Below are 25,841 nucleotides of genomic sequence, written 5' to 3' on the forward strand. Positions count from 1 at the left end.
GAAGTTTTTGAAAAGGAAGAATGTGAACCAGGATCTCAGCTCTTCATCCATCAGGTCCAGGTTTCACACTGAGGGAGTACAAATTCAAAAAAGATGAAAAAAATTGGGAAATACTTTTTTTCTCTATTTATTTGATTCCTGTTGATAAAGCATTGATGAGAATGACTTTATATTGTTAATGGAGGCTACAGAGTTTCACATTTTAACATTTTCGGGTGGTGGTGTGCCTCCACATTTCTCCAAAGAAAAAAGTGTGCCTTGGCTCAAAAAGGTTGAAAAACACTGTTGTAGTGTGTGTGTGTGTGTGTGTGTGTGTGTGTGTGTGTGTGTGTGTGTGTGTGTGTGTGTGTGTGTGTGTGTGTGTGTGTGTGTGTGTGTGTGTGTGTGTGTGTGTGAGAGAGAGAGAGAGAACTGGAGAGCCACTTGAGCACTCTTTGTGCTAATAAAACAACAGCTCTGTATCCGTTCCTTCCCTGCACCTTATGTGTGGTGGAAACATGCCATCTGGGGACACTAGACACCCTGTATCAAATTCACTTTGTAAAAACATCACATTGCTGAAATACTATGGAGGGCTGACTGTGCCAAAAGTGCACATCAAGACAGATCAGATCGATAAGATACTGAATACTGTGAATACTGTCCTGTTGTGTTCCCTCGCACGCAGGAGAGGACTGATCTCCCGGGAAGAAGGAGAAAAAACAGTAAGTCAGAGTACTACAAACCTTGAGATTGGATTAACACAGTAATTTATTACAAAAGACAGAAATACTGGCCTAACAAAGATTAGTCTTATACTTAGCCGATAAACGCGAAGGAAAACAGCCAAGGATGAAACAGTTGAGCTCAGTACGAGGAGGAAAAGACAGAGAGAGTCAGGCAGCCGGAGCGTCCGCTATATAAAACACGCGCTGCAGTAAATCCCCTCTTCCCATTGGCCACCGCTGGAAGGAGGCGTAAGCAACGTGCTCTCCTATTGGCGGACCTTCACACAGACTGAACAAACTACGCTACCCATGATGCACCATCTACAGCTCAATAACAAAACAGTCCGACGCCATTTTAATAGTTTGAATACCGTATTTTCCGCCCTATAAGTCGCACCTAAATACCTCAAATTTTCTCAAAAGCTGCCAGTGCGCCTTATAGCCCGGTGCGCCTTATATATGGACGATTGTTCTACTCAAGACTGCTATTTCACAGCTAAACAACCAGAAGCTTTTATTTTGACAACTCTAAATTTGCAACCAGATCTTCAGAGCGGACGACACTCCACACAACACCTTAATCACTCATGGTTGCACACCAACATTCTAACAAACCAAAATAAACTAGATGAAATAATGACTCCCTAAACTGGGGAACAAAAACACATAAACACAATCAACACAACACCAAGCCCAACAACAACCCACAATAACCTCCAACAACACAAAACATGAATTTGTCGCTGCAAGGCATGATGGGACATCATGCCTTGCAGCGACAAATTCAACCTGAGCTCCTCAGTGCAGCCGATAGAAACTCCCATAATTCATTGCAGCTGTTTGTGGTGTTTTAAATGCAATTATTGGGGGTTATATTTGGTTTATGGTGTCGGTAATAATTGTGTTGTGTTGTGTTTTTGTTGCTTAGTTCATGTAGTTTAGTTTATTATTATTATTATTATTACCGGTAGTTGTAAGTTGTCAACCAGTAGTGAATAAGGTTTTGTGTGTAGTGTCGTCCTGGCATAGGCTGCAGGTAGGACTATCAAAATAAAGTGTGTGCACCTCTCTGGGTGTTAGAATCAGTGGAAAATGTAACCTAATAGCTTTGAGCTGTAGAGGTTGCTGACCACTGGTCTATTCCATGTGTCTTATAAGGCGGTGCGCTTATATATGAATGAAGTTATAAATTATGTCAATTGATGTAGGTGCGCCTTATACACCGGTGCGCCTTATAGGGTGGAAAATATGGTAAGTCCATGCAGGAAGCGTCACAGTTCGGAGGTCAAAGAAAACGTCATACTCTAACAATACACTGGGTGGCTCTGGGGGTTAAAATCTGCTCCTGACTCACTGGTAAACTCCAGACTCGTCTTGTTTCCACCATACACTTTATAGAGAGAAGACCCGCTGAGGCTGCCGCAGAGCAGGAAATACGGCTGCCGCCTTGGTCGGCCGCATTTCCTGACCATATGAATGTTTGTGAAGTATGCGGTTGTACACATGTAAAGTGCCATAGAGTGGGGAGAACAAGTATTTGATACACTGCTGATTTTTGAAGTTTTGCCACTTACAAAGCTGTAATTTGTATCAAAGGTACTCTTCAACTGTGAGGGACAGAATCTAAAACAAAAATGCAGAAAATCACAGTGGATGATTTTTAGATAATTAATTTCCATTGTATTGCATGACATAAGTATTTGATACATCAGACAAACAGAACTCAATATTTGGTACAGAAACCTTTGTTTGCAATTACAGAGCTCAGACGTTTTCTGTAGTTCTTCACCAGGTTTGCACTGCAGCAGGGATTCTGGCCACTCCTCCATACACATCTTCTCCAAAATTCAGCTGCAAAAAAAATTCAGCTGCAAAACAGCCAGAATATCTGTGCCATCAGGACGATGCAATCGATACCTGTCTCATTCACCCAACATCCAATCAAAGGAAGCTTTGTTGGTCACGTGACATGTGCAACGCTGGGCCAGAGCGCGCCACGGGTTTTCAATCAGCCATGGTGGCCAGCGGTAGTGACGGCGCTTCGGTGAGTATTTGCCATTTATGTCTGTAAATTCTGCATGAGACATTACCCCACACATTGCAAATCACCAGAAGTTATGAAACAACGTATGTGGCGAACTTTTAATGACGTGTGAAAATGTTTTCAAAGAAATTACATTTACTGTAAGCAATGTTTTGCATGCAGAAAATAGTTCAATTGTCTCATGCTCGATTTTTTTTTTTAAACGTCCATTGAATACTCTAATCTGCGCAGTGCTTGTTATGGCAAAAACAAATTTTAACCTATCCCTGCAATAGTGCTTCTAGCACCACCGTCAATGACCTGGTTTGTTAAAATTAGTTTTTGCCATAACAAGCAATTATTTCATATTTTAATTAATTCATGACACACATTTAATCCCAGTTTTAATTCATTAATGACACATTAAATTAATTATTTCATTTTGGCACTGTTAGGCCTCGGATCTTCGACATGGCCCCAGAATGGCTAAGAGCGGTTTGAGCCATGAGCAAAATAAGCGAGGGAGTCATCTTTGTGGGTGGTCCACACCTTTCCTTTTTTTATTCTTACAAGTGCACAACTAAAAAACATACAAAGTGCTAAAAGTGCATGGGAGGATTGAGGAGTGTGGCTTCTCCAGCAGCAGAACAGTGAATGACGTTAAAAGGCGCCTTAAATCCACTTCCCTCAACTGGGTGAAACCATTAAAAACTCCATAGGTACAAAAAGTTAACATTAGTGTCTAAAAACCAAGTTAAAATCCTCCAAACCAAAACCGTAACTATAACTTAATGAAAGAACACTCATATTAACACATACATCTAAAACCAAACACCTAAATAGTAAATAAAATTCTAAACCCTACTAAAACTATGTGCAACACCCCCACTTGCTCCTCGTCTTGGTTCAGCCCGGAACCTTCTTTAACGGTGTCCGTCCCAGGGGGAATCTTTTACTGGGACACCAGCCTGAACACAAGAGAAGGTAAGTGGAAACTCCTCACCCACATCTTCAAACATTCACAGCACACACAACAACTAAAAGAATAAGATATTCTTAAATACACATATTGCACATTGCTCCATTCATTGTTGTGTTTCTCCACAGGTGGCCGGACCTATAGACAACAGACAATTCAATAAATAAGTTAAAACGACAATTGTGTGCAAATTCATTTATATATGTGCAAATATCTTGATCTTAAACTGCTGTGTGCTTCTTAAAGTGCTGATAAACCTTTTAAAGTGCTGATAAAGTGCTGTGAGTGCATCAAAATAGAGGAACGAGCTTCCTGTTCGTTACAGGCACGGTCAGCCCTCCTTAATAACTCCCTCAGCCAGAACACCACACCCATATAGTGCATGCACATATCTTACAAGTGTGTGTGTGTAGATAGCACCAACTTTAAACACAGATTTTTTTGTTTTTTTTAACTGCGAGATTACAAATTGAGAACATTTGTATGGAACCCCAGAGTGGCTTTAGAGAGAAAAAATGACGCCTGGGAATGAGATAATAAACTGTTCTCTCAAACCGATGATGTGAGGGAACAAGATAATTTAATCACTGGTGGCCTCAAGTTATTGACGACGTATCTCGTTCCCTCGTATTATATTTTTTCACCAATGTCGCCTCCACCCCGGCCATATTTGTTGTTATGGACACTTGTTGTTATGGAGATCAAATGATGTGGACCACATTGGATATTGGTGTTTTCTAACTAAACCATGTGAAGTACAGACATGTAAAGCTCATCTTGGCCCAAAAAAAGATATAATTCTATGCAGCTCCGATTCATGTGTCCCGTCTTTATCAAAAATCACGTGTCAAACTAAAATATCATTTTGTCAAGTAGAGGTTTGTTTCTTCGAGCTTGCCACGTGTTTGTAAAACTGCATTGACCATAAACTACATTTCCCACAATGCATGCCGATTGTATTATTTTTATAATACTTAAAGAGTGAAATTTTCAGTTTTGCTACATTTCATCACATTTACAGTTTGTGTACAATTTGTATATGATTGTTCATTAACGTGTGTCGTCCCGATCAAATTAATGAATGAATAAATATATTACCCGTGAAGACTGCAGTGTTTAAACATCAATGCCATTTTCCTAAGTAGAATTGAGAAATACAAAAGATCCAAAAATGTCCAGGAAGAGAAAAATGGATGCAGATGAAAGGTTATTTCATTAACGATGGGAAGGAGAGTACAGTTTGTGCTTCAAGGAGAAAAAAACTTTGTCTTTTGTGTTCTGAGGTGTGTCGGTTGTCAAAGAGAACAATATAAATCCACTTTTTGACACCAAGCAGAGCGAAGTATGACAAAGTTAGACTTAACAGAGCAACTAGCAAATATATTTTTTTTTAGATCTATGCAAATGCATATCTGATATTTGTAATATGAATAAGTAATGAAGTCAGTTATTTGAAATTGAGAAGTTGCATTTATTTTACACTATATTTGTTTACATTTAGTTACATTTATACTGTCTGAAATGAGTTTGACACCCTTGACATAAATGAATGAGCTTGGGGCTTATTTTTCAACATTTGGGCATTACATAGTGAATTTCTGCTCCTTTCGCTTTATTTCTGGACGTGTCTGAATCAAATGCTTCAGCATCAGGAGGAACGGAGGTGTAGAATGATAGAACGCACCTCTACAGCCGTTTAGGATGGAAACCTACGTAAACACACGGTGATTAAAGTTCTCTCTCACATGAAGCCATCAAAAGGCTCATTTTATGGTTAAAAAAATCCAGCTTTCATTTACAGTAGTATGTAGTTTGTTTTTTAGTTGCTGATGAAGCTAAAGCCTGGCTTCATTATGAGGAAGTTCTGTGGGTTAGAAAATGTCATAACGCGGTACAAGACCTGGAAGTGAAGTTAGTTACAATGATGCTACGATGAAAAGTGTGAGAAAAACGAGAACAGAAACCGTCTGTGAGGATGTGCAGGTGAACTGCAGTACAACAATTCATTACCGCCACGAGTTATTACCTCGTAGCCACAGATTAAATTATCACGTTCCCTCACATTATTTTGAGGGAACAGCTTATTCGCTCTTGCCCACGCAATCTTTTTTTTCCCCTCTATGGTCACTCCAGGGCTACATACTTTTGACATTAAGCTCAGGACTAATATATCTTTGTAACAATGTAAAGAGATTGTAGTGCCCCGATTCTGGAATAGGATGAAACTATACGGCTTTCATCTTATGGCCTATAGTGAGGACAAAGAGCTTACTAGTACATGGACCTTTCAAATGCCTTTCTATACATTTCTTTTCTTAGTTACGCAACTTGGAAAACATATTCCGTTAGTTGATTCCATAAACCAATGCACAAGTTCATAAAGCAATGTATACATAAATACAATTTATATGCAATTGTATAGTCACAGTTTTGACTATTTATTTTGCCTTCATATTTCACTATTTAAAGCTGCTAAAAATGTAATGTTTGCTATCATTTTTGTCAGCACAATCTCACCTATGTGATTCTACAATTATTTATACATTTTGACAGACTGGATGAACATACTAGAACTAAAATTGCAAAAATGGTACAAAGTGCGAGCAAGTAAAGGATAGATTTTTTTATATAGACGGCCCCAAAAATGAAATAAAAGGTGAACGAAGGCATATCTAATACGGAGAACTACGGCATAGAACGCCGTACATAGATATAGAACTGCAGAAATTAATTGAAACAAAAAAAGGTTATTAACGGCTCCAACCGCTCATCAAGCGTGGCCCAAAACGTTGTTTATTATCCATCATAAAGTTGGTTTTACATCACATGTCAACATGATTTTGACTGGTATGAAGCTTAAAATATGCATTTTACATGGCTGTTGCAGTCTGAGCCCGCATGCACTGTTCCTCTGCATCATCGTAAATTAATTATGTAATTATGGCGCTTTAATGTGTCACCCAGGCCGGACTACTAATGTCCTTTCGTCACATACAAAATCATGCATTTCTATTTCCTCCACTATGACCTGAGTTTTTTTTTTTTTTTTTTTTGAAGGATGAGCTGTCTTCCTTGGAGGGTTAAGAAATCTGAAGTATTATTGTGTTTTTTCCAGGTTTGTGGCTTGTGAGGTGAAGCCTGCAGTGCGATGGCTCACATTGGACTGCAGAGAGCAGTCAGACCAGTCCGGAAACACTTGAAGAAGCTTATGTACATTAGTCCTCTCATCACCATCCTGTCTGTCACTGTGCTGATGTGGACCTTCAGGTGAGTCTAGCGAGAAATATGGTTTTTGTTAGTTTTTTACTTATTTGCTATTAATGTGACTACATAAGCTAGATGGTATCAAATTTTACTGCATTAGAAATATGATGATTACAAGATTTCATCAGCCTGGTTACACGGCGGTCACGTTCACACATATCCGATACATATCTGATTTATTTCCACTTATGAATGAGGCCAATATCTGAACGCATGTGACTTTTTCCCGCTGACTGTCCAAAAGCAAATCTGTTCTGAGTCTGTGTTGATTCAATAAAACCTCCTCATTTGTATGAAGTGCTGAATAAGTTTGATAACAGGTGTTCTCTACTGAATCTTGTCGTTCCTCTGCAGATCTGATCGGAACGTCCAGTCCTGGCTGTCGTTTTACCAGAAAGTTTCTCATACCTCATGGACCAACCCTGAGCTGACGGCTGGACCTGGCTGCCAAGAGTCCAGCTGTGGAAAAAATCGCTCCCTTCTCGGTCGGATTCTTTTTGCCTTCGCCAACGGGTGTATCTATCTATTGGTTTATATGCATGTATTTTACCAACTTTTTGTGAAACCTATCAACCCGAATTTCTTGAAATCTTCGGGGATGGCCAGTCATCATCCAAGGACCAAACAATGAGATTTTGGGACCTTAACAGCAAACCATTTGTGACTAAATCCCATAGGAACTGCAAAACAATGTCATATACAGAGCAGATGGGAGAAGCACCACATGTAGGTGATCAAAAGAGATCAGCGTCTGTCGACATAGAGATGCTCTGGCGCTCGCACCTCATATCTCGGTTTGACAAGTGACCAGAAACACTGGTGTGAGTAACTTGGGTAGCTCAGAGTTTCACAGAGTGATGTTGCTATCTGACAGGCGAGTTAGCAAATGAGCAACCAGCTAGCATTCTAGCGATGCTAACTCGGTTCCGTAAACAAATGTGGCGTTGGTGAAGGTCTGCGCTCTGCCAAGTGGCCGTTCTTTCCTTGTCTATTAGTCACAAAGTTAGTTAAGTGTGTGAGAGTGTGTGCGTGCGTTTGCGTGTCCGTGCACCTGTATGGATGTACTTGAGTCCATTTGAGCAAAGATTTGGCGTCGCTCATGGTTCTGCTGTGACGCTGTGTGTTTATGCTTCCTCTTAAAACTGCTTTGAGACAAAATATTGGTAACAATAATTGTAAAGGAAGAGGTTACAGGAAATAGGAAGTCAGGGTTGAATCGCATTTACCACAAGCATGTTCAGGTCAAAATGTCACAGTTTGAAAAAGAAAATAAACCCACAAAACCCTTTTCAATGTGTGTTGGTTTCAGTCTGAATGTAGGTTACTTCTGATTTCCCCAGAAGTCACTCCGGAGAGGGAGTTGTCCATCTTACCAGTGAGTGGAACCAAGACTTGGTTGATATCAGCCTACCTGGACCACCGCTTCGAGATTAAAAAGGTGGGGAAGGTGCTGGGTGGGGGTATGGGGGCTCAGGGGGTCCAACAGGACCTCCCACTACATGTCTTTCCATCCGCAGGTCCGTCTTATCGCGGTGGTCCTGAGGAGTGAGACGGTAGCCTACCGCTGCCTCTTCTGCTGCCGGGCGGAGCGGCACGTCTCTGAAGGCCTCAGCAGCGTCCACTCAGACCACTTCGACTTCCCCTACGGGACGGCTGACATCATGTGTCCCGTCCCCTCCGCCTGTCAATCACCCTCCCACATCACTGTGATGTCTGCAATGGAAGGTACTGGACACACACACACACACACACACACACACACACACACACACACACACACACACACACACACACACACACACACACACACACACACACACACATACACGCATCATGACCCAGTTTGAAGCAGTCAGGTTTCATTTAAGGAGCCTGGTTTTATTTAAACACTTTGGGTCCAGTTCAAGTCTTTCATTGGGATTTATTTACATGTTCTGTAGAGAATTAAACAAGAAAGAATTCAACAAGAAACTGTGAGTTTGCTCTGTTTTACTTTTCATCTCTCGATGTATGATTGTATAATTGGACGTAACATTGACCCTTGGTACTGACGTTGAAGTCTTGACGTGTATAAATCTTCTTCAACAAGCTTTCAGGTTTAAATCTTTCAGATCTTAAATGACCTCTTTCATGTCAGGGTGTTCCTGATGAAGGGTCAAACTTGAGTTAGCTGAATAAGTCAGACTAAAAACTGTTCAAACATTTCCTCCTGTTTCAATATTGACTCAATAATACATTGTATTCATGAGTAATACTTTACTTATTACTTTAACAGTGAATTGATAACTCAATTCAGCTCAACTTTATGTAGAGAGCACTTCAAAACAACACATTTGGCCAAAGTGCTGTACACAGACAGGAGCAGATAAAAATATAAAATAAATTAACAACACAGAATAAAAAAACAATGCAGAACAATAAAGACAATATAAAAAAAAAAAATACCTAAAACTGTAAAAACAATGAAAGTCAACCTCTCAGACTGAGTTAAAAGCCAAAGAGAAAAAGTGTGTTTTCAGAGAGGTTTTAAAAACAGGAAGTGAGTCGGTCTGCTTGATGTGTAAAAGCAAGTCGTTCCAAAATTTTGGGGTCACGACTGAAAAAGTGCAACCACCTCTCTGCTTCCTCTGGGTCTGAGGGACAAACAACAATGACTGATCTGCCAACCTGAGGGAGTGTACGGCCGAAGCAGATCAGATAAATACTGTGAGGCCAGGCCATGAAGGCGTTTAAAAACAAATAAAAGAATTTTAAAGTCAATCCTAAGATGAACAGAGACTTATGTATTGACTTATATTTAAAAAAGTCATGTAATTGGATTAAAACCGTTTTTTCTAAAACTTTGCTTAATAAAGGTAAGTTGGGTACTGGTCACTAACTGTTAAGAGTGTCTGGGTCTAAATTGCTGTTCTTCAGAAGTGTCTAATCATCAGACAGAATCTGACAGCAGGTCTTGTCTCATGAGTCTTGGATTACAGAAGACATCCACTCCAATAATACTCTACACAACATCCAATCCATGTCAATGATAGTTGATTAAAATGTTTGATTAACCACTGAACAACCCAAACCGCTTAACCGGAACGCTCTAACCCGAACCCGCTAACCCCCCAAACCTAACTCTCTTGCCCTTGCCCCCATAATCCCGAGCCCTAACCATAACTGCTCTAACCTCAACTTCCAACCCTAACCCCTTAACATGAAACCCTGACCCCCGAGCCCTAGCCTTAATACCTCCAACCCAAACCCCCAAGCTCTAACCCTAACCCTAATCACACAAAGCCCCGAGCCCTATAGTTAACCCCTCTAACCCAAACCCCTTGTACTAACCCTAACCTCCACCCATGACCTCTAACCCTAACCCCCCAAGCACTAACCCTTACCCCCTAACCTTAAACCATGACTCCTAACCCCCCAACCCAATCCCCCTACCCTTAAGAGAAAGGTGCTTGTTTTTGCTGCGTCCATTGGAATAACATGTCTGACCTGTTCTGCTGCTCTCACCCTGATTTTGTCGATCTTACATTGTAGTGATGCCCGAGGCTGCAGATGGAAAGTGTGGAGGTAAGACTCTCGGTTTGAGAGACATCATAAAGAAAACCTTAAAGTTTGCTTCGACACAAGAACATGGCATTGGAACAGCCCACCTGGGATTTGAAGATGACTAGCTCCTCCACTTGAGCCAGACTTGTCCAGCACAAAAACCCTGAATCTTATCTAAAAAATTTTTTACAAAACTGATATACATCTCTTTCATCAGTTTGTGCAAATGTGTCTGCAGGATCTCTCCCGATATGTACATACATCCTATCATATTCATAATGATATAGATTCATAATCAACAGTCTTCATGTTTCACTCAATTTGTTGCTGTTAGCAAAAATTCACTCAGGCCCCTATTACCGTATTTTCCTCCCTATAAGGCACCTAAATGCCTCAAATTTTCTCAAAAGCTGCCAGTGCACCTTGTAACCCGGTGCGCCTTATATATGGAAGAATTGCTCTACTCGAGACTGCTATTTGACAGCTGAACAACCAGAAGCTTTTATTTTGACAACTCTAACTTTGCAACCGGATCTTCAGAGCGGACGACACTCCACACAACACCTTCATCACTCATGGTTGCACACCAACATTCTAACAAACCAAAATAAACTAGATGAAATAATGACTCCCTAAACTGGGGAACAGAAGCACATAAACACAATCAACACAACACCAAGCCCAACAACAACCCACAATAACCTCCAACAACACAAAACATGAATTCCCATCATGCCTTGCATCCTGAGCTCCTCAGTGCAGCCGATAGCTGCAATGAATTATGGGAGTTTCTGTTTGTGGTGTTTTAAATGCAATTATTGGGGGTTATATTTGGTTTGTGGTGTCGGTAATAATTGTGTTGTGTTGTGTTTTTGTTGCTTAGTTCATGTAGTTTAGTTTATTACCGGTAGTTGTAAGTTGTCAACCAGCAGTGAAGAAGGTTTTGTGTGTAGTGTCGTCCTGGCATAGGCTGCAGGTAGGACTATCAAAATAAAGTGTGTGCACCTCTCTGGGTGTTAGAATCAGTGGAAAATGTAACCTAATGGCTTTGAGCTATAAAGGTTGCTGACCACTGGTCTATTCCATGTGTCTTATAATGCGGTGCGCTAATATATGAACAAAGTTGTAAATTATGTCAATCAATGTAGGTGCGCCTTATAGTGCGGAAAATATGGTACATAACAACTTTTTCAGGTGAAAATGGAAAAGTAATTTGGGTGTCTGTTAGTACAACAATGGTGCTCAGAGTGACTGAAAGTTGCTCCCAGGGTAGAACTTTTTGAAAATGCTTGGTCTCCATGGAAACAGGGAAAAACAACTTTTCGGAAGTGCTCTGACTCCATCTCTGTATAAACGGGCAAAATGCAACTTTTCAAACACACTGCTGCTGCACATGCGAACCACGGCCGAAGGAAATAGTTGTTGTGCACATGCTCAGTATGTGGACAACGAGAACAATGTTTGCTTCCAAAGTGTCATGGCTCCCAGTCCATTTTCTCTTCGAACTTGGTAGTTTTATAGTTGAGAGAAAATATTGAGGGAAGCTTATTTCTCTCGTGAAGCCTATACTCATCATCTGATTCAGGAATGCCCCAACTGAGTCCTGGAGGACCAGAGTCCTGCAGGGTTTAGCTCTCTTCCAATTGCAGCACAGCTGATTACAATGAAAGGCTCATTATTGGGCTTTTTCACTACCTTGGTGATGACATCATCATTAGATTCAGGTCCGCTGAAGCAAGGAGAGAACTAAAACAGCCCTGGCGCGGGCACCCCTAATCTGATTGGACCGTCTGACCATAAAAATGTATGGTATTGCAACTGTTCAGGTTCTGGAACTCCCTGTTCTCAGGACGTTCCCAGGAAAATGTCTTCTTTGACATTTTAACTCATTTAAACTCATACATGTAACCTGGCTATATAAAAAACAAATTTTTCTGTTGATCTTTTGTGAAAAAAATTTTTTTTTTAAATCAAACTTGGTCATCTGTCCCTACGACTGTCTGTGTTCTTGCCATTGTTGATGTTTGTAGCATATTGTTCTCTACAAACATGTGTCTGTGGTTTCATTACAGAAACAACCTACAGCAACAACTCTAACAATCTCCATGGAAACAAGTATCGTTTTCAAAATGTTTGTCGCTGTGTAAACATGAAGTTTTTCTGAAACAAAAACAGAACAATGATGCATTTTTACTTGAAGCGTTGTGGTGTAAATGGGGCCTAAATGAAGCTATCCAGTTTACTCCCAGTGTGTATCAATCTTCCCTCAGCCAGTCACACCCCCCTTAAAGTGTTGCACAGATGGTTAATTGTAAATCAGCCAAAGAGGAAACCTACATAATTATTATTTTTTTTACTGTCAAAAGATATTTGTGGAAATGTCTTCTTTCTGTGGTTTTCCAGAGAAACTGGATCAGAGGTTCATAGAGGTGAAGAATCAGGAGGCCAAGACAGATTCCTTTAAATACAATTTCACCGTCTGCCTCTCCACCATGTTTGATTTCACCAACGTGTTGCAGGTAACGTCATGTCACTGTTTGGATGAAGAGAAATGTTGTTTGCTGTGTAGTTAAATTCCGTATCCATACTGAAGAAGCATTCTTAGATTAAACTTGTGTCCTTTTCTCACCCTGTAAATCAATAATGAACTGAAGGTGACACTGAAAGTCAATTCTAGTGTGGCCGGAGAAGAATCGCTCAATGATTGTTGCCATTATAACCTCTTGTGGAGAGTTTGTGTGCAGGCATGTGGCTGCGTGATTTCATTTGATTTGTCGGCGCCAAAACATTTACTCTAGTACAGTGTTTTTCAACCACTGTGTGCCGCGAGATATAGTCAGGTGTGCCGTGGGAAATTATCCAATTTCACATTTTTTCCTAAAAAACACACTGCTCTCACAGCCGTTGTCGGCTGTGAGAGCAGCCTGTGCAGAGTAATCATGTATAAATACTTTTCGCAAAGAAGTTTGCCGGTGAAGTCAAAACTTGACCGACGTCAGTCTCGTTAATCGCCACCACCTGCGGCTGCTCCCATCTCCTATCGGCGGCAGTGATGGAGAAGTTTTTGAAAAGAAAGAATGGTCACTCCGAACTGGACCCTGGACAAAATGAGCCCGGGCCTTCAACTGAGCCAGACGAAGGCCCCAGTATGAGTGGAGTTAAAAAAAAAAAAAAAAAGGAAAGACGGCGAGCTGGAGCAAAGCCTCTGGCGCGAGGCAATACGACGAAAGCTATCTTTCATTTGGATTTACTTTACCGGGGATGCAACGACACCGTCACCATTGTGCCTGGTGTGTGGTGAAAAGTTCTCCAACAGCTGCTTGGTCCCAAGCAAACTTAAACGCCGTCTCCAAACAAAACATCTGTCGCTTCAAAACAAGAATGTGGACCATTTTCTTCGCCTGCGTGAACACACAGAGAAACAGGCAACTTTCATGAAAACAACCACAAAGGTAAATGAGAGAGCCCTTAAAGCGAGTTACCATGTTGCTGAACTTGTTGCTAAAACAAAAAGATCCCACACTGTGGCAGAGACATTAATACTACCTGCCTGCAAAGCCATTGTGAATGAGATGCTAGGACCTGAAGCAGCTAAACAAATAGCCAAAGTTCCTCTGTCAGATAACACAATTTCCAGACGTATTGATGATATGTCTGCAGACATCGAAAGTGTGGTTTTGGAAAAGATCCGTATCAGTAATACATTTGCATTGCAACTTGATGAATCCACTGACATTAGTGGGCATGCTCAACTATTGGCCAATGTGCGTTTTTCTGGATGGAGACGCAATCAAATAAAACTTCCTATTCAGCAAGGTATTGCCAGAAAAAACAACAGGAGAGGAAATTTTTCGGGTCACATGGGAATACCTTGAAAAAGGAGGACTTAAGTGGGAAGACTGCACGAGTGTCTGCACAGATGGAGCTGCTCTGGCTGGGCGCACCGAGGGCTTTGTAAGCAGAGCGAAGGAGAGAAACCCAAATATGATTCTTACATTGCATTGTTTTTTACATGGAGAGACCCTCGTAGCGAAGACTTTACCAGCAGACCTACTTCCTGTGTTGGACGATGTTGTGCGCATGGTGGATTTTGTTAAGTCACGACCTCTGAAAGGACGTATATTTGCATCTTTGTGTGAAGAAACGGGAGCGGAGCATAAAACCTTGCTGTTCCATACGGAGGTCCGATGGTTGTGGCGTGGCAAAGTGCTGGCCCGGGTGCACGAGCTGCGAGAGGAACTTAAAACGTTTCTGACAAATGAGAAGTCCGATGACGCAGCGCTGCTTGCAAGTGATGAGTGGTGTGCAAAGCTGGCATACCTGGCAGATATATTTCATCATCTGAATGATCTGAACACACGAATGCAAGGCCGAAATGAAAACATGCTCACAGGTACAGATCAAATAAATGGATTCCGTTCAAAGGTGCACCTCTGGCAACATGTGGAAAATGGCAACCTTGACATGTTCCCACTCACCAAGCAAGTGCAAGCTGACGTGAACACTGCTGCATTGTGTGAGGTGATAGGTAATACATTTGAAAACTCTTGAGGAGAGGATGTCATTTGATTTCTCTTCAACCTCCACTAGAACCTTGACTGGGTCAGGGACCCTTCAGCTCAGCATCAGTTGGAAAGGACACGACTTTACAGGAGCAGGAGGAACTAACTGAACTGAAGCAAAATCCTGGTCTAAAGCTAAGATTTGCTGATCTGCCTTTGGACAGTTTTTGGTTGGCTACTGCCAAGGAGTACCCCATTCTAGCAAACAAAGCAATTTTGACATTGCTCCCATTTTCCACGACATATCTGTGTGAGGTGAGCTTTTCAAGCCTGACTGCTATAAAAACTAAAAGCAGAGAGAGACTGAGAGCTGTTGAGGAAGAGCTTCGTGTTTGTCTGTCTTCTATTCCTGCCAGGATCTCAGCTCTGTGCTCATCCATCAGGTCCAGGTTTCACATCGAGTGTGTAAAAATTAAAAAAAAGAAATTGGGAAATACTGTTTTGTCTGTATTTATTTGATTCCTGTTGATAAAACTTTGATGAGAGTGACTTTATATTGTTAATAGAGCCTACAGAGTTTCACATTTTAACATTTTCGGGTGGTGGTGTGCCTCCAGATTTTTCCAAAGAAAAAAGTGTGCCTTGGCTCAAAAAAGGTTGAAAAACACTGATCTAGTAAATGTAGCAGAGTAAAAATTAGGGTTATGACACGACTCTTCTTTTGGACACCCCTGTCTTCATGGTGGAAACGAGCAATATGCCAGTTTGAAGTATATACTGATGCAAAGATTTTACTTGTATGGCGCTTTTCAACCATTTGAGCAGCCCACGAACTGCTGAGCATTAACACATTCATCCGTTCACACACACATTCACACGCTAATGGAGGCAGCTGCCATATGAGGTGCTCAGTCCATACATAAAGAGCAATTTTGGTTCAGTTTCTTGCTTAATGACACTCCTATGTATAGAATCGAACCTGCAACCTTCGATCTTTGGCTAAGCCCCCCCCCCCCCCCCCCAGTTACTCTTGCTATGACTTCACGTTTACGACGGCAGCTGTCAGTCGGAGTAGAAACCACAATGCAGAAGGAGTGAGACCTATTTCGACAGATTTATTTTGTCGGGGAGCCTTCAGTAAGGTCAGCATTCAGCAACGGAGAGCGATGTGCAAAGTTTTAAACTGGAACGTGGATGAGAAAAAGCTTACAGTAGAGTAAATCGGCGCAATTAATCGTTATTATATTGTAGGCGAATTATTTACAGAGGACGCTTTCCTGTCCAATAACTCTCAAACAGTCATGGCATCATCCGAAATAAAATGATTTTGTCTCAGGTCAGTCGTGATGGCACAGCTTTGCTAATACGACAAAGAGAAAACTGCTCTATGCTTCAAAGTTTGCCTTAAAGGCCGTGGGAGCCAAACACGGCGGCACAAGAAACTGGTTCCTGCACATCAAAAAAAACACGCACACCAGAGTGGGAACAGTGTGTTGTATTGCGGGCTGCACAGGAATAAAACGCAAACAAAATTCTGTTTCATGAACCCCAAACACTGAACTGACACTGAACCCCAAACGTGATTGACATTGTGAAGCACTTTAGGGACCTCTCATGTGGTGAAAACGCGATATGTGAGTGAGACCCATTCGCCATTTGCATTATAATTCAGTGCTGACACTCGCAGCGTCTGTTGTCTTGCAGCTTGCTCAGAGTTTGGAGATGATGAAGTTACTCGGGGTCAACAGAGTTGTGGTGTATAAAACGAACTGCAGCCAAGAGACCCAACGCCTGCTGGACCACTACACACAACAAGGTGCACCCACATTCATGTTTTATGTGTTTGTGCAGCTGTGTCGGGAGCATTTGACCAGTGTTGCGGCGTGAACAGAGACCTGGGGGAAAAAAGACACCTTTTCCATCCTGCACTGACTTCCTCTTTCAGGTTCCTCTCGTGACTAAGAAACTGCTTCACACAGAAAAATGTGCACAGTGATGTTTATAATGGGAAAGTGTTTTTCTCATGAACCGATATGTACATAAGAACGCTGTGAGGGAAAACCTTCCAGACTGAACTTAGACAGCAGAATGATTGATTGATAAATGATAAATACTAACACGTCCAAAGCTATCTCTCAGTTTTCCTCCTGGAATATAATTGTCGGTACTTTTCAATAGAAAAAAAAAACAAACAGTGGATGTGAAAAAGAAACTGACTCAGAGCCTGTTTACATGACAAGGATTTCAAGTGAAAACGCAAAACTTGCGGTTTGCGGTCACTTACATGACACAACTCTTCTAAAGTGCTCTGACTCCATCCCTATGGAAATGGGGGAAACGCAACTTTTAGAAAGTAACTATCTAACTTGGCCGTCTGTCCATACGAATGTCCCTGTACTCCCATTGTTGTTGTTTATAGTGTATTGTTCTCTGTTGCATGTGTGTGTCTTTCACAGCGTTTCTGCTGTTTCCATGTAAACAAGCATTGCATTCGTCATGGCAGTAAAAGAACAACAAGTGATCACTGATGAGAATGCTTCAGTGATGTTGTTCCGTGGCACTGACATGCGTTCATGGTCTTCCACTCTGTGCTGCTCAGGCTTCCTGGAGGTCATTTCCTGGCCTCTGTCCAGATACGTGAATGTGTCCCGGGGCTGGCTGCCATTGCACGGTGCAGGTGACCTCCACTACATGGGCCAGATTCCTGCTCTCAATGACTGCCTCTACAGATACATGTACCAGACCAAATACCTGGCTCTGCAGGACATGGACGAGCTCATTCTGCCCCAGGAAGTCAGAAGGTCAGAGTCTTTACAAAGTACCCTGAAATAACACTTAAAACCAGTGACGTGAGTATATCTATCACTTGTTACTTACTCTCCTTCGATTCAGGTGGAGCTGAATGGATGACATGGTGTTAATTGTATTTAAGCACTGTTCAAAAAGCTCTCAAAGTACAAGGATTCAAAAACTACTGAGAGTAACTTGTATTTGTTACTTCCTTTCTTTAAGATTGTAAGAGTAACTGGTGTAGACGACATGGTTGTGGAAGTTGTGCGTCAGTTATGAAGGAAATTGCATTAGGGCCTGTTTCCACAATGTTTTCAAGTGAAAACGGCAAACTTGCATAACGCTTTGGGGGTTACGTTTACAACTACAACAAAGCTCAGAGCCACTGAAAACACAACTTTTTGAGAACTTTTCAAAAACGCTGTTGTATTCGGCCACAGAGGCACGGAGGGGGATTCGCAAAGCACCGTTCTTTTATTAAATCAAATCAAAATGAATTCGAAGCCCGTCACTCTTCTTCTGCATATGCTGCTGCACATGTGCACGACACCCATGGTAACTCGTTGCTATGCACATGCCCTCAATCTGGTTTGAGGTCAATCCACTCCACTGAAAATGCTCTTGTGACAGTTCCTCGTGATGTGATGATGGCCGCTGACTCTGGCTGATACTCAGTTTTCGTTTAACTTGACCTTTCATACTGTAGATCGCAATATATTAGTTGATCGACTTCAATCTGAGATGGGGTTTTCTGTTGCTGCTCTCCAGTGGTTTACTTCTTATATAAATGGAAGAACTTTTAATGTTGCTTTTAATAATGTAATGTCGAATGTGTCCGACCTGTCTTGTGGAGGAGCCCAGGGCTCTGTTCTGGGGCCTGTTTTGTTTTTATTGTACCTGATGCCTCTTGGTCGGCTGATCAGTTGTTTTAAAAATGTGTCGTATCATTTCCATGCAAATGATATTCAGTTGTATTGCTTCTTCAATGATTCAGAGTTTCACTGCTTATCCGAATTTGTAGAATGCGTTTCTGTTATCAAAAACTGGTTGACGTCAAACTACCTGCAGATAAACACTGACAGAACGGAAACTCTGATCATTGTTCCTGATAAAAAGATCCTTCTGATTAAAAACTCCCTCGGTGCTTTGGGTGCTTCTGTTAAAACCAGCCTCAGAAACCTTGATCAGTCAAAGTCTTTAGAGGGTTTTTAATCATCTGACAAATATCTGTAAAGTACAAAATCAGATCTTGAGATGATCATCCATGCATTCATCTCTTCAGGTATTGACTATTGTAACTTTGTTTTCGCCTGTTTCAACAAGTGAACTGTAAAGAAAGTTCCGATGGTTCAGAATGCTGCTGCCAGACTTTTGACAGGTGCACCTAGGACAGCCTACGTCCCCTCCATTCTTTGTCTTCACTGGCTTCCAGTCAATTCTCGTATTGAGTTAAACATTTTAGTCCTGACTTTCCGTGCGTTGCATGGTCGCATTTTGCATTTTAAAACCCAGGGTGACCTGGCGTTCCAGGCAGTCGCCCCCAGACTCTGGAATAACCTGCACCAGTCCCTTCATGAGCTTGACTGTGTGGACTCTTTAAAAAAAAAAAAGCATCTGAAGGCGGGGCTTTTCAGAAAAGCTTTTAGTCAAATTGCTTTTATTATCTTTTATTATGTGGCTCCTGGTGTTTTTAAGTCACATATGTTTTATTGTCCATTGTGTGATGTTGCTGTTTTAGTTTCACCTTGTTGTACAGCACTTTGTGATTTTATTTGTGAGGGTTAGGGTTAGGGTTAGCGATTGTAACAGGTGATTGACACTATGAATTATATCTAAACCAGCTAACTGGTGGTGTGTCTGTATTTGTGTGTAGATTGTAGCTTGTGGAGAAAGAGTTGGGCGAGAGTCTGCTTTTTTCCTGTGGTTATTTTTTGCAAGGGCAGACTACAGTATAACTTGAAAAAAAATACTTGCCTCAAAATACTACTTATGATTGCTGTATTGGCAGTATTAGTAATTATCCCCCGCCGTGGCTGATAGGCCCCGAAGGGGGATCTTGAAACAGTCTCCGTACGTCCGTCCGTTCGAACGTTTCTACCTATATCTCGGCAACCCCTGGGCCCACAGTGACCAAACTTCACATGTGGATACATCTCAGAGGGGGAAGGGATACTATGGTGACCTTGACCTAATTTGCATATTAAGTAGGTCACAGGGTCACGAAGTGCTTAAAAACACATTTTGGGCTCTGGAGGCCTAGGTTTTTGAGCTAGGGCTCTGAAATTTTATACACACATGATACACACTCCAGGGATAACCTCCAGTACACCAAGTGACCTGACCTTGACCTTGAAGATTGGTAGGGTCTGAAGTTTGCTCGTCATGGTTGCACAATACATGTATTTTCATATAAACATTTCTCCTCATTTCTCAGCAGTTCCTGTCCCACAGTCACCAAACTTCACACATGGACACTCCACCTGGGGAGAAGGGGCACCATGGTGACCATGACCTCATTTGCATATCAGGTCACAGGGTCACTAAGTGCATAAAAACACCTTTTGGGCTCTGGAGACGTATTTTGACATAGCTTATGAAGAAGACCTTTCAGATTCTACATAATTATCTACTAGGACCCATGGAACACCCTCTAGTGTACCAAGTGTGCTGCCTTAGAGCTGGCTTTGTGAGAAAATATAAAGCCCTCCGGCGGGGGATTAGCCCAGCAACGTCCTTCTTGTTTGTTATGGCACCAGTTATCATTTTTAAAGTAGGTAAGTTGGTTATATTGTAGGAATTGTATCCAGAATATGAGTAAAATTATATCCATGGGAAAAAAAAACACTGCTTAGTCACAGTAACATGAGTATTCGGGCTCGCAACTGAATGTCTTTGAGGACAGGGAAGTTGATTTGATGGGGTGAAGTGTATTTTATAGTCTAAGAGTAAGAGTAAAATTTATGATTTGAAAAAATACTCATGAAAGCAGAAGTATTCAAAAATACAATCACGGGGTGTAAAACTGTACTTAGAAACATGAGTGGCCGGGCCAGTGCAGCAGCATTTTTGGGGGGGATGCCTTTACGTGATTTTTTTTTTTTTCTTAATCCAACAAATTGTTCTTTTCTCCTCCGAGATCTGCAGTGGAAAGTCAAACATTTCTTCTTCTGTTTCTGTCTTTTATGTGTTGGCAGCTGGTCGGCACTGCTCCCCCTGCTGGAGAAGAAATACAGCGCTGTCAAGTGTTACATGTTCGAGAACAATGTCTTTCCCATCACTGCCACCCTGCCACCTCCTTCTCCCGTGACTGCGCCCCCGGGTGGTGTGTGGGGGAAGGTGTCTGGAGTAAACATCCTGGATCACCTCTACCAAGAGCCAATCATCCAAAAAACTCTTTTCTCCAACTTCAAGATCATCGTCAACCCCCGCGCCATCTTCTCGCCGACCGTCCACGGCGTGCTGTCGCCTCAGCAAAGCTGCGCCTGGATTGACAGGAATATAGCTCGCATGTACCACACCAGGTAGGGCCGCTGGCATCCACCCAATTTTCTTCTCTTTTTCTTTGAGATGCTTTTTCTGCTCGATATTTAATGACAATCTTATCTCCTTCCATGAATCAGTCTTCTTGAATCATTTGCAAATGGCCCTTTGCCGTTTTGTGCTGGCCAAAAAAAAACGGATCAACTGTTGTTTGCTGGACTGAGGCCTTGTGGTGGTGGAAGGGCTTGTGGGGTCTCGTGATCCTCAGAGCTATGCAAGGTGGACCGGTCTGAAGTGGTGGCAAATGCAAACGCATCCAAAACTCACCCATGGCAAGGAAACACAAGCCAGCATGTATCCTGCACAGACGAGGATCACCTTGACCCACCTCTGGTTGGGTTTCGCCTGTGATCGCTTGCTGACCAGCCATGTGTGTCCACTACCTGCAAATTCCAAAACAAGGGAGCGGTACATTCCGTACGGTCTGAGGCATGTGGTGTTGTTGGTCGCTGCAGCAGAAACTGCCTCTTGGGACATTAAACATTGCATCAGTTGAAGAGAGGTAGAGCGGGAAGTTGAGAGATACCGATTAGATATAGTTGGGCTCAGCTCCACGCTCAGCATTGGGGATGGTCTCTTTCCTATTTGGGTGTTGGAGGGAGATGTCCTGCAGGGGTAGGGATGCTCACGAGCTCCTGGCTGACGGCCACACAGTTGGAGTTTGTCCCTGTAGACGAGGGTCACCTCTCTGTGGCTTACGCACCAAACAGTAGCTCAGAGTGTACCACCTTCTTGGCACGAGTGGGAGAGGTTTTCGAAAGGGCACCCCCCAACAAACTTCATAGAATTACAGGGACGCTTCAACATTCATGTTGACAATGACTGGGTAACCTGGAAGGTGGTGATCGGGAGGAACAGTCTGGCCAAATTAACCTGAATTAGGGTCTGAGGGCACATTCACATTTCTCTGTCATATCCAGACCAGAGAGTTTCAGGGAAACACAGTTTTGTTTGAGTGATTTGGAACGCTCCCGGAACACAGAACCAAATCTACCAAGCAACCTCTGGTCCTCTTGAAAACGTGGCTTCACTTCCAAATGGTCTTTCTAGCAGGCAGGGTGAAAGGACGGGGTGAGAGGACATGACATAGAGCGAAGCAAACCGAGCAACCCACACAAATCAGAAGAAGCAGAAGCAGAAAGAAGTTTGAATATATCGTGTGGGCACACATGGAGTAGTGAGGAGGAAATAGAGAAGAAGAAGTGGTGAGGAGGGAGTAGTGAGGACAAAGTAGAGAAGAAAAAAGCGTGAGAAACAAGAGGGTAAAGACCGTATCCTACTCCATAAGAACAAGAAGCCTTTTGTAGAACCTCACTACAGGACCCTTCTACAGAAGCTCACTGCAGAAACTCACTACAGAACCTCACTATATTATCTACAGAACCTCACTACAGGACCCCACTACATTATCTACAGAACCTCACTACAGAACCTCAGGAGTAGGAAACAGTCCAAGAGAACAGCCAAGAGGTTCCAGTTCCTCCAACATCCAGGCTGTTGTCTCCTCTGCCCTCAGCTGATGCTCTGTTTGTGGAGAGGATTTATTCTTACATGAAGAATAAGTGGACTGATGTGCAGAACAAATGTTCTGCTGAATTAATTAGAAGTGAGCTCATTGTCAGTCTAAATGATGAAATGTCTTGCTCAGAGTTTTACTCTGGAACACTGAAAGACCAACAACTCGTCACTGCAACAAGAGCCCAACAGAAATACAAATGAAAATAGACTCTTTACATGATGTAGCATTGACCTTTTGAGTTCATGAGTTCAATTTTTTTTACTTCAACTGTAGCCTACTGTCATTCACTTGGAGGAACACATGTTTGATGTTTAGAACTTTTCCACAGGCTTTCTGTTTGCACTTTCCTTATTGCATTAAATGTGCATTATTACAGGAATGTTCTACTTTATATTTTCTATTAATTTATACAATTTTAAGTACATTTTTGTTTATTTGTTCTAATTTAAGCCAGACAGAGTTCTGTTAAAGAAATATGTATTTTTATCCTATGAAGCAAGGCAGGTTTCTATTTCAGAAAAATGCAGATTTTACTCTGTTAATTGTGGTATTTTGTAATTGGTTTGTGAATGTTTTAGGGTTTAGGTTAAATTGCTAAATAATCTGTTTTCAATGTGTTCATATCATAAATAATATGCATCTACTAAAATTCAGGTTCAAGTCGGATAGTAAAAATATTGTTTCACACAGAAAAAAAGAGATAAAAGAAAATTCACCATGCAAGGAACGGTGAACACAATTCGGTCAGCCGGCCTGTCAGTGAGGTGTCCCTTGTTTGGTTTTTTTCAGGGTGTTGGCAACCCTAGGTGAGGAAGAGGTAGAGAGGAAGAGATAGTGTGAAAGAAGTATCAAGGAAGAAATAGTGTGGAAGAAGTAGAGAGGAAGTCGCTCATTGGTATCTGGTCTAACAACTATATCGCAGTTGTTTGTGGCTACCCATTAGCCATGAGCTAACTGGCCTAGCCACCACAGGATAAAGCAGCTTGGACTTCAACTTTCAATCTGGACAATTGAATGAACCTCAACAGCACCTCCAAATGAGCAGTTGTAATTCCATCACATTTTGCTGGCGGTTTGATCTGGCTCCAGAAGTGTTGCTTGAATGCAAACAGAACCAAAGGAACCAAGAAAATTCTCCCAAGTGAACCGAGTCCTGGACTATCAGAATGTGAAAGGCCTCTGACTTCTGTGTTCATCATGGATTGTCTATACCAGGGGTCAGCAACCCGCGGCTCTTCGGTCCCTCCACTGCGGCTCCTGGAGCCTCGGTCTCACTGCAGTTCATCCCGGAGGGACGTAAGGAGGCAAAGCCACCCAGAGCGCAGTCCCGCTACAAAGAGTGGAGTAAAATGTAGGGTCGTGAACCACGCAGTGATGTGACGTCATTATGCAACAATAATGGCATGAAGAACGTAGAATTGCGGCTCAACTGGTGTCTGAAGCTGGGAGCTTCCTGTACCTTCCTGTACCTTTCACAGTAAAACCGCTGTGCGTGGAGCGCCGACAGTTCCAGGAGGTTCATTGCAGACTTGTTGAGACTGACGGAACATTCTAGTGAATTACACAACAACTACAGGACATTAAAGACACACCATCACACTCATGGTTCTAACAATCCCAGATCTCCCACATTTATCTTCCATTTTAATCATGTGTAGCAATAAAGGAGCTGAGAGCTGCAATGCATTGTGGGAGTTTCTGTTTATCGTGTTTTAAATGTGATTATTGGGGGTTGTGTTAGGTTTGTAGTGTTGTGTTGTGTTTTTGTTGCTTAGTTCATGTAGTTTAGTTTATTAGTTGTAAGTTGTCAACCAGCAGTGAAGAAGGTTTAGTGTGTCGTGTCCTCCTGGTATGGTCTGTCTGGGGGACTGTCAAAATAAAATGTGTGCGGCTCTCTGGGTGTTGTGTTCAGTGGGAAACGGGAACAAATGGCTCTTTGAGCATTAAAGGTTGCCGACCCCTGGTCTATACCAAACACTGTGTTTGAACACAAGGATGCTCAGAAGTGTACTTGGTACCAAAGCTCATTGGGTCTCATTTCGATGACCAACTTTATTGTCATTGTGTTTCACCTGACACGGAATGTTCTGGACACCCGGGTGAAGAGAGGTGCAGAACTCTCAGCTGATCACCTCCGGACTGGAAGACTGGAGCAAATACTCCTGCATGCGTCACATAATTCAAGGAGGCTGAACTCTAACTGTAACTGTCACGTTGCAGGGATCCAAAACAACCCAAGCTGACGCCTGAACAGCTGGTTTATGACGGCAGACTGCTGACCTACAGCGCCGCCCTGGTGCCGGCTGTCAATACTGCACTCCGAGAGAGCCAGCTGCTACCGGAGGACGACACACACACCTATAGGCTGTAAACTGTGTGTGTGTGTGTGTGTGTGTGTGTGTTGCTATTTCTCCGGCTTACAGTTCTTATTCTCTTGTTTCTTTAACACTTTCTTCCATAGCATGATGATGATGATGATGATGAAGAAGTTTGTAATTGGTGTTTTGTCTTCCTCTTTCTGCAGATGAGGTTTAACAGCAACGCCACACTGTTTCTCTAAAGTAGATCAAACTCTGCTGACGGGTTTCTATTTCTCAGGAAGAAAATAGCGAATGAATGAATTAATTAATTAATTAATGAGGAGTTTATTGGAGAGATTTTGTGTTATAGAATATCTGTGTATGTGTCTGAGATTACATTTAATGCGGTACTTTTCACAAGTGACAGTTCTTTTCTGCTTTGTACATTGTTTTATTTTTTTTAAATAAATACAGAGATTATCATTGACTGAGCTTGTGTCGTTGGGATTATAGGAGGTCATGGACATATTTACACCCTTAATTAATAACTGTATGCACAATGTTTTTTTTTTTTTTAAAGCGAAAAAGAAAACTTTATTCACAATCTTCTGTACTTTTTCAGCTCCAGAGATTCTTGTGTTTTATGATTGTGATTATTCGCAAATAAATCTGAT

General features: G+C 42.0%; 1 protein-coding gene across 3 annotated transcripts; it reads left to right on the forward strand.

Moving 5' to 3' along the window:
* Positions 1-2,624: 2,624 nt before the first annotated feature.
* On the forward strand, positions 2,625-25,841 carry LOC308139332 (SCAN domain-containing protein 3). Of its 3 annotated transcripts, XM_080508737.1 has the most exons (12): positions 2,701-2,751; positions 3,641-3,714; positions 6,825-6,976; positions 7,328-7,458; positions 8,314-8,411; positions 8,491-8,698; positions 10,505-10,537; positions 12,920-13,035; positions 16,723-16,834; positions 17,618-17,819; positions 21,003-21,329; positions 25,088-25,841. In XM_080508737.1, the coding sequence occupies exons 3-12, from the start codon at positions 6,858-6,860 to the stop codon at positions 25,236-25,238; spliced, it is 1,497 nt and encodes a 498-aa protein (XP_080364863.1). In that variant the 5' UTR covers positions 2,701-2,751; positions 3,641-3,714; positions 6,825-6,857; the 3' UTR covers positions 25,239-25,841. The 3 variants fall into 3 exon arrangements, with proteins under 3 accessions (XP_080364862.1, XP_080364864.1, XP_080364863.1); XM_080508736.1 differs by lacking the exon at positions 3,641-3,714 and having other exon boundaries at positions 2,625-2,751; XM_080508738.1 differs by lacking the exons at positions 3,641-3,714; positions 16,723-16,834; positions 17,618-17,819; positions 21,003-21,329; positions 25,088-25,841 and adding an exon at positions 14,333-15,358 and having other exon boundaries at positions 2,625-2,751.

The sequence above is a fragment of the Blennius ocellaris genome (assembly GCF_963422515.1).
Source record: "Blennius ocellaris genome assembly, chromosome: 2".
Classification (NCBI taxonomy): domain Eukaryota; kingdom Metazoa; phylum Chordata; class Actinopteri; order Blenniiformes; family Blenniidae; genus Blennius; species Blennius ocellaris.

Bases quoted from the DNA above. Each gene is read 5' to 3' on its own strand.
- LOC308139332 (XM_080508736.1), top strand. From the start codon at position 6,858: ATGGCTCACATTGGACTGCAGAGAGCAGTCAGACCAGTCCGGAAACAC. The intron at 7,459-8,313 runs GTCGGATTCTTT...TGATTTCCCCAG, and splicing joins AAAAAATCGCTCCCTTCTCG to AAGTCACTCCGGAGAGGGAG. The intron at 10,538-12,919 runs GTAAGACTCTCG...GTGGTTTTCCAG, and splicing joins TGCAGATGGAAAGTGTGGAG to AGAAACTGGATCAGAGGTTC.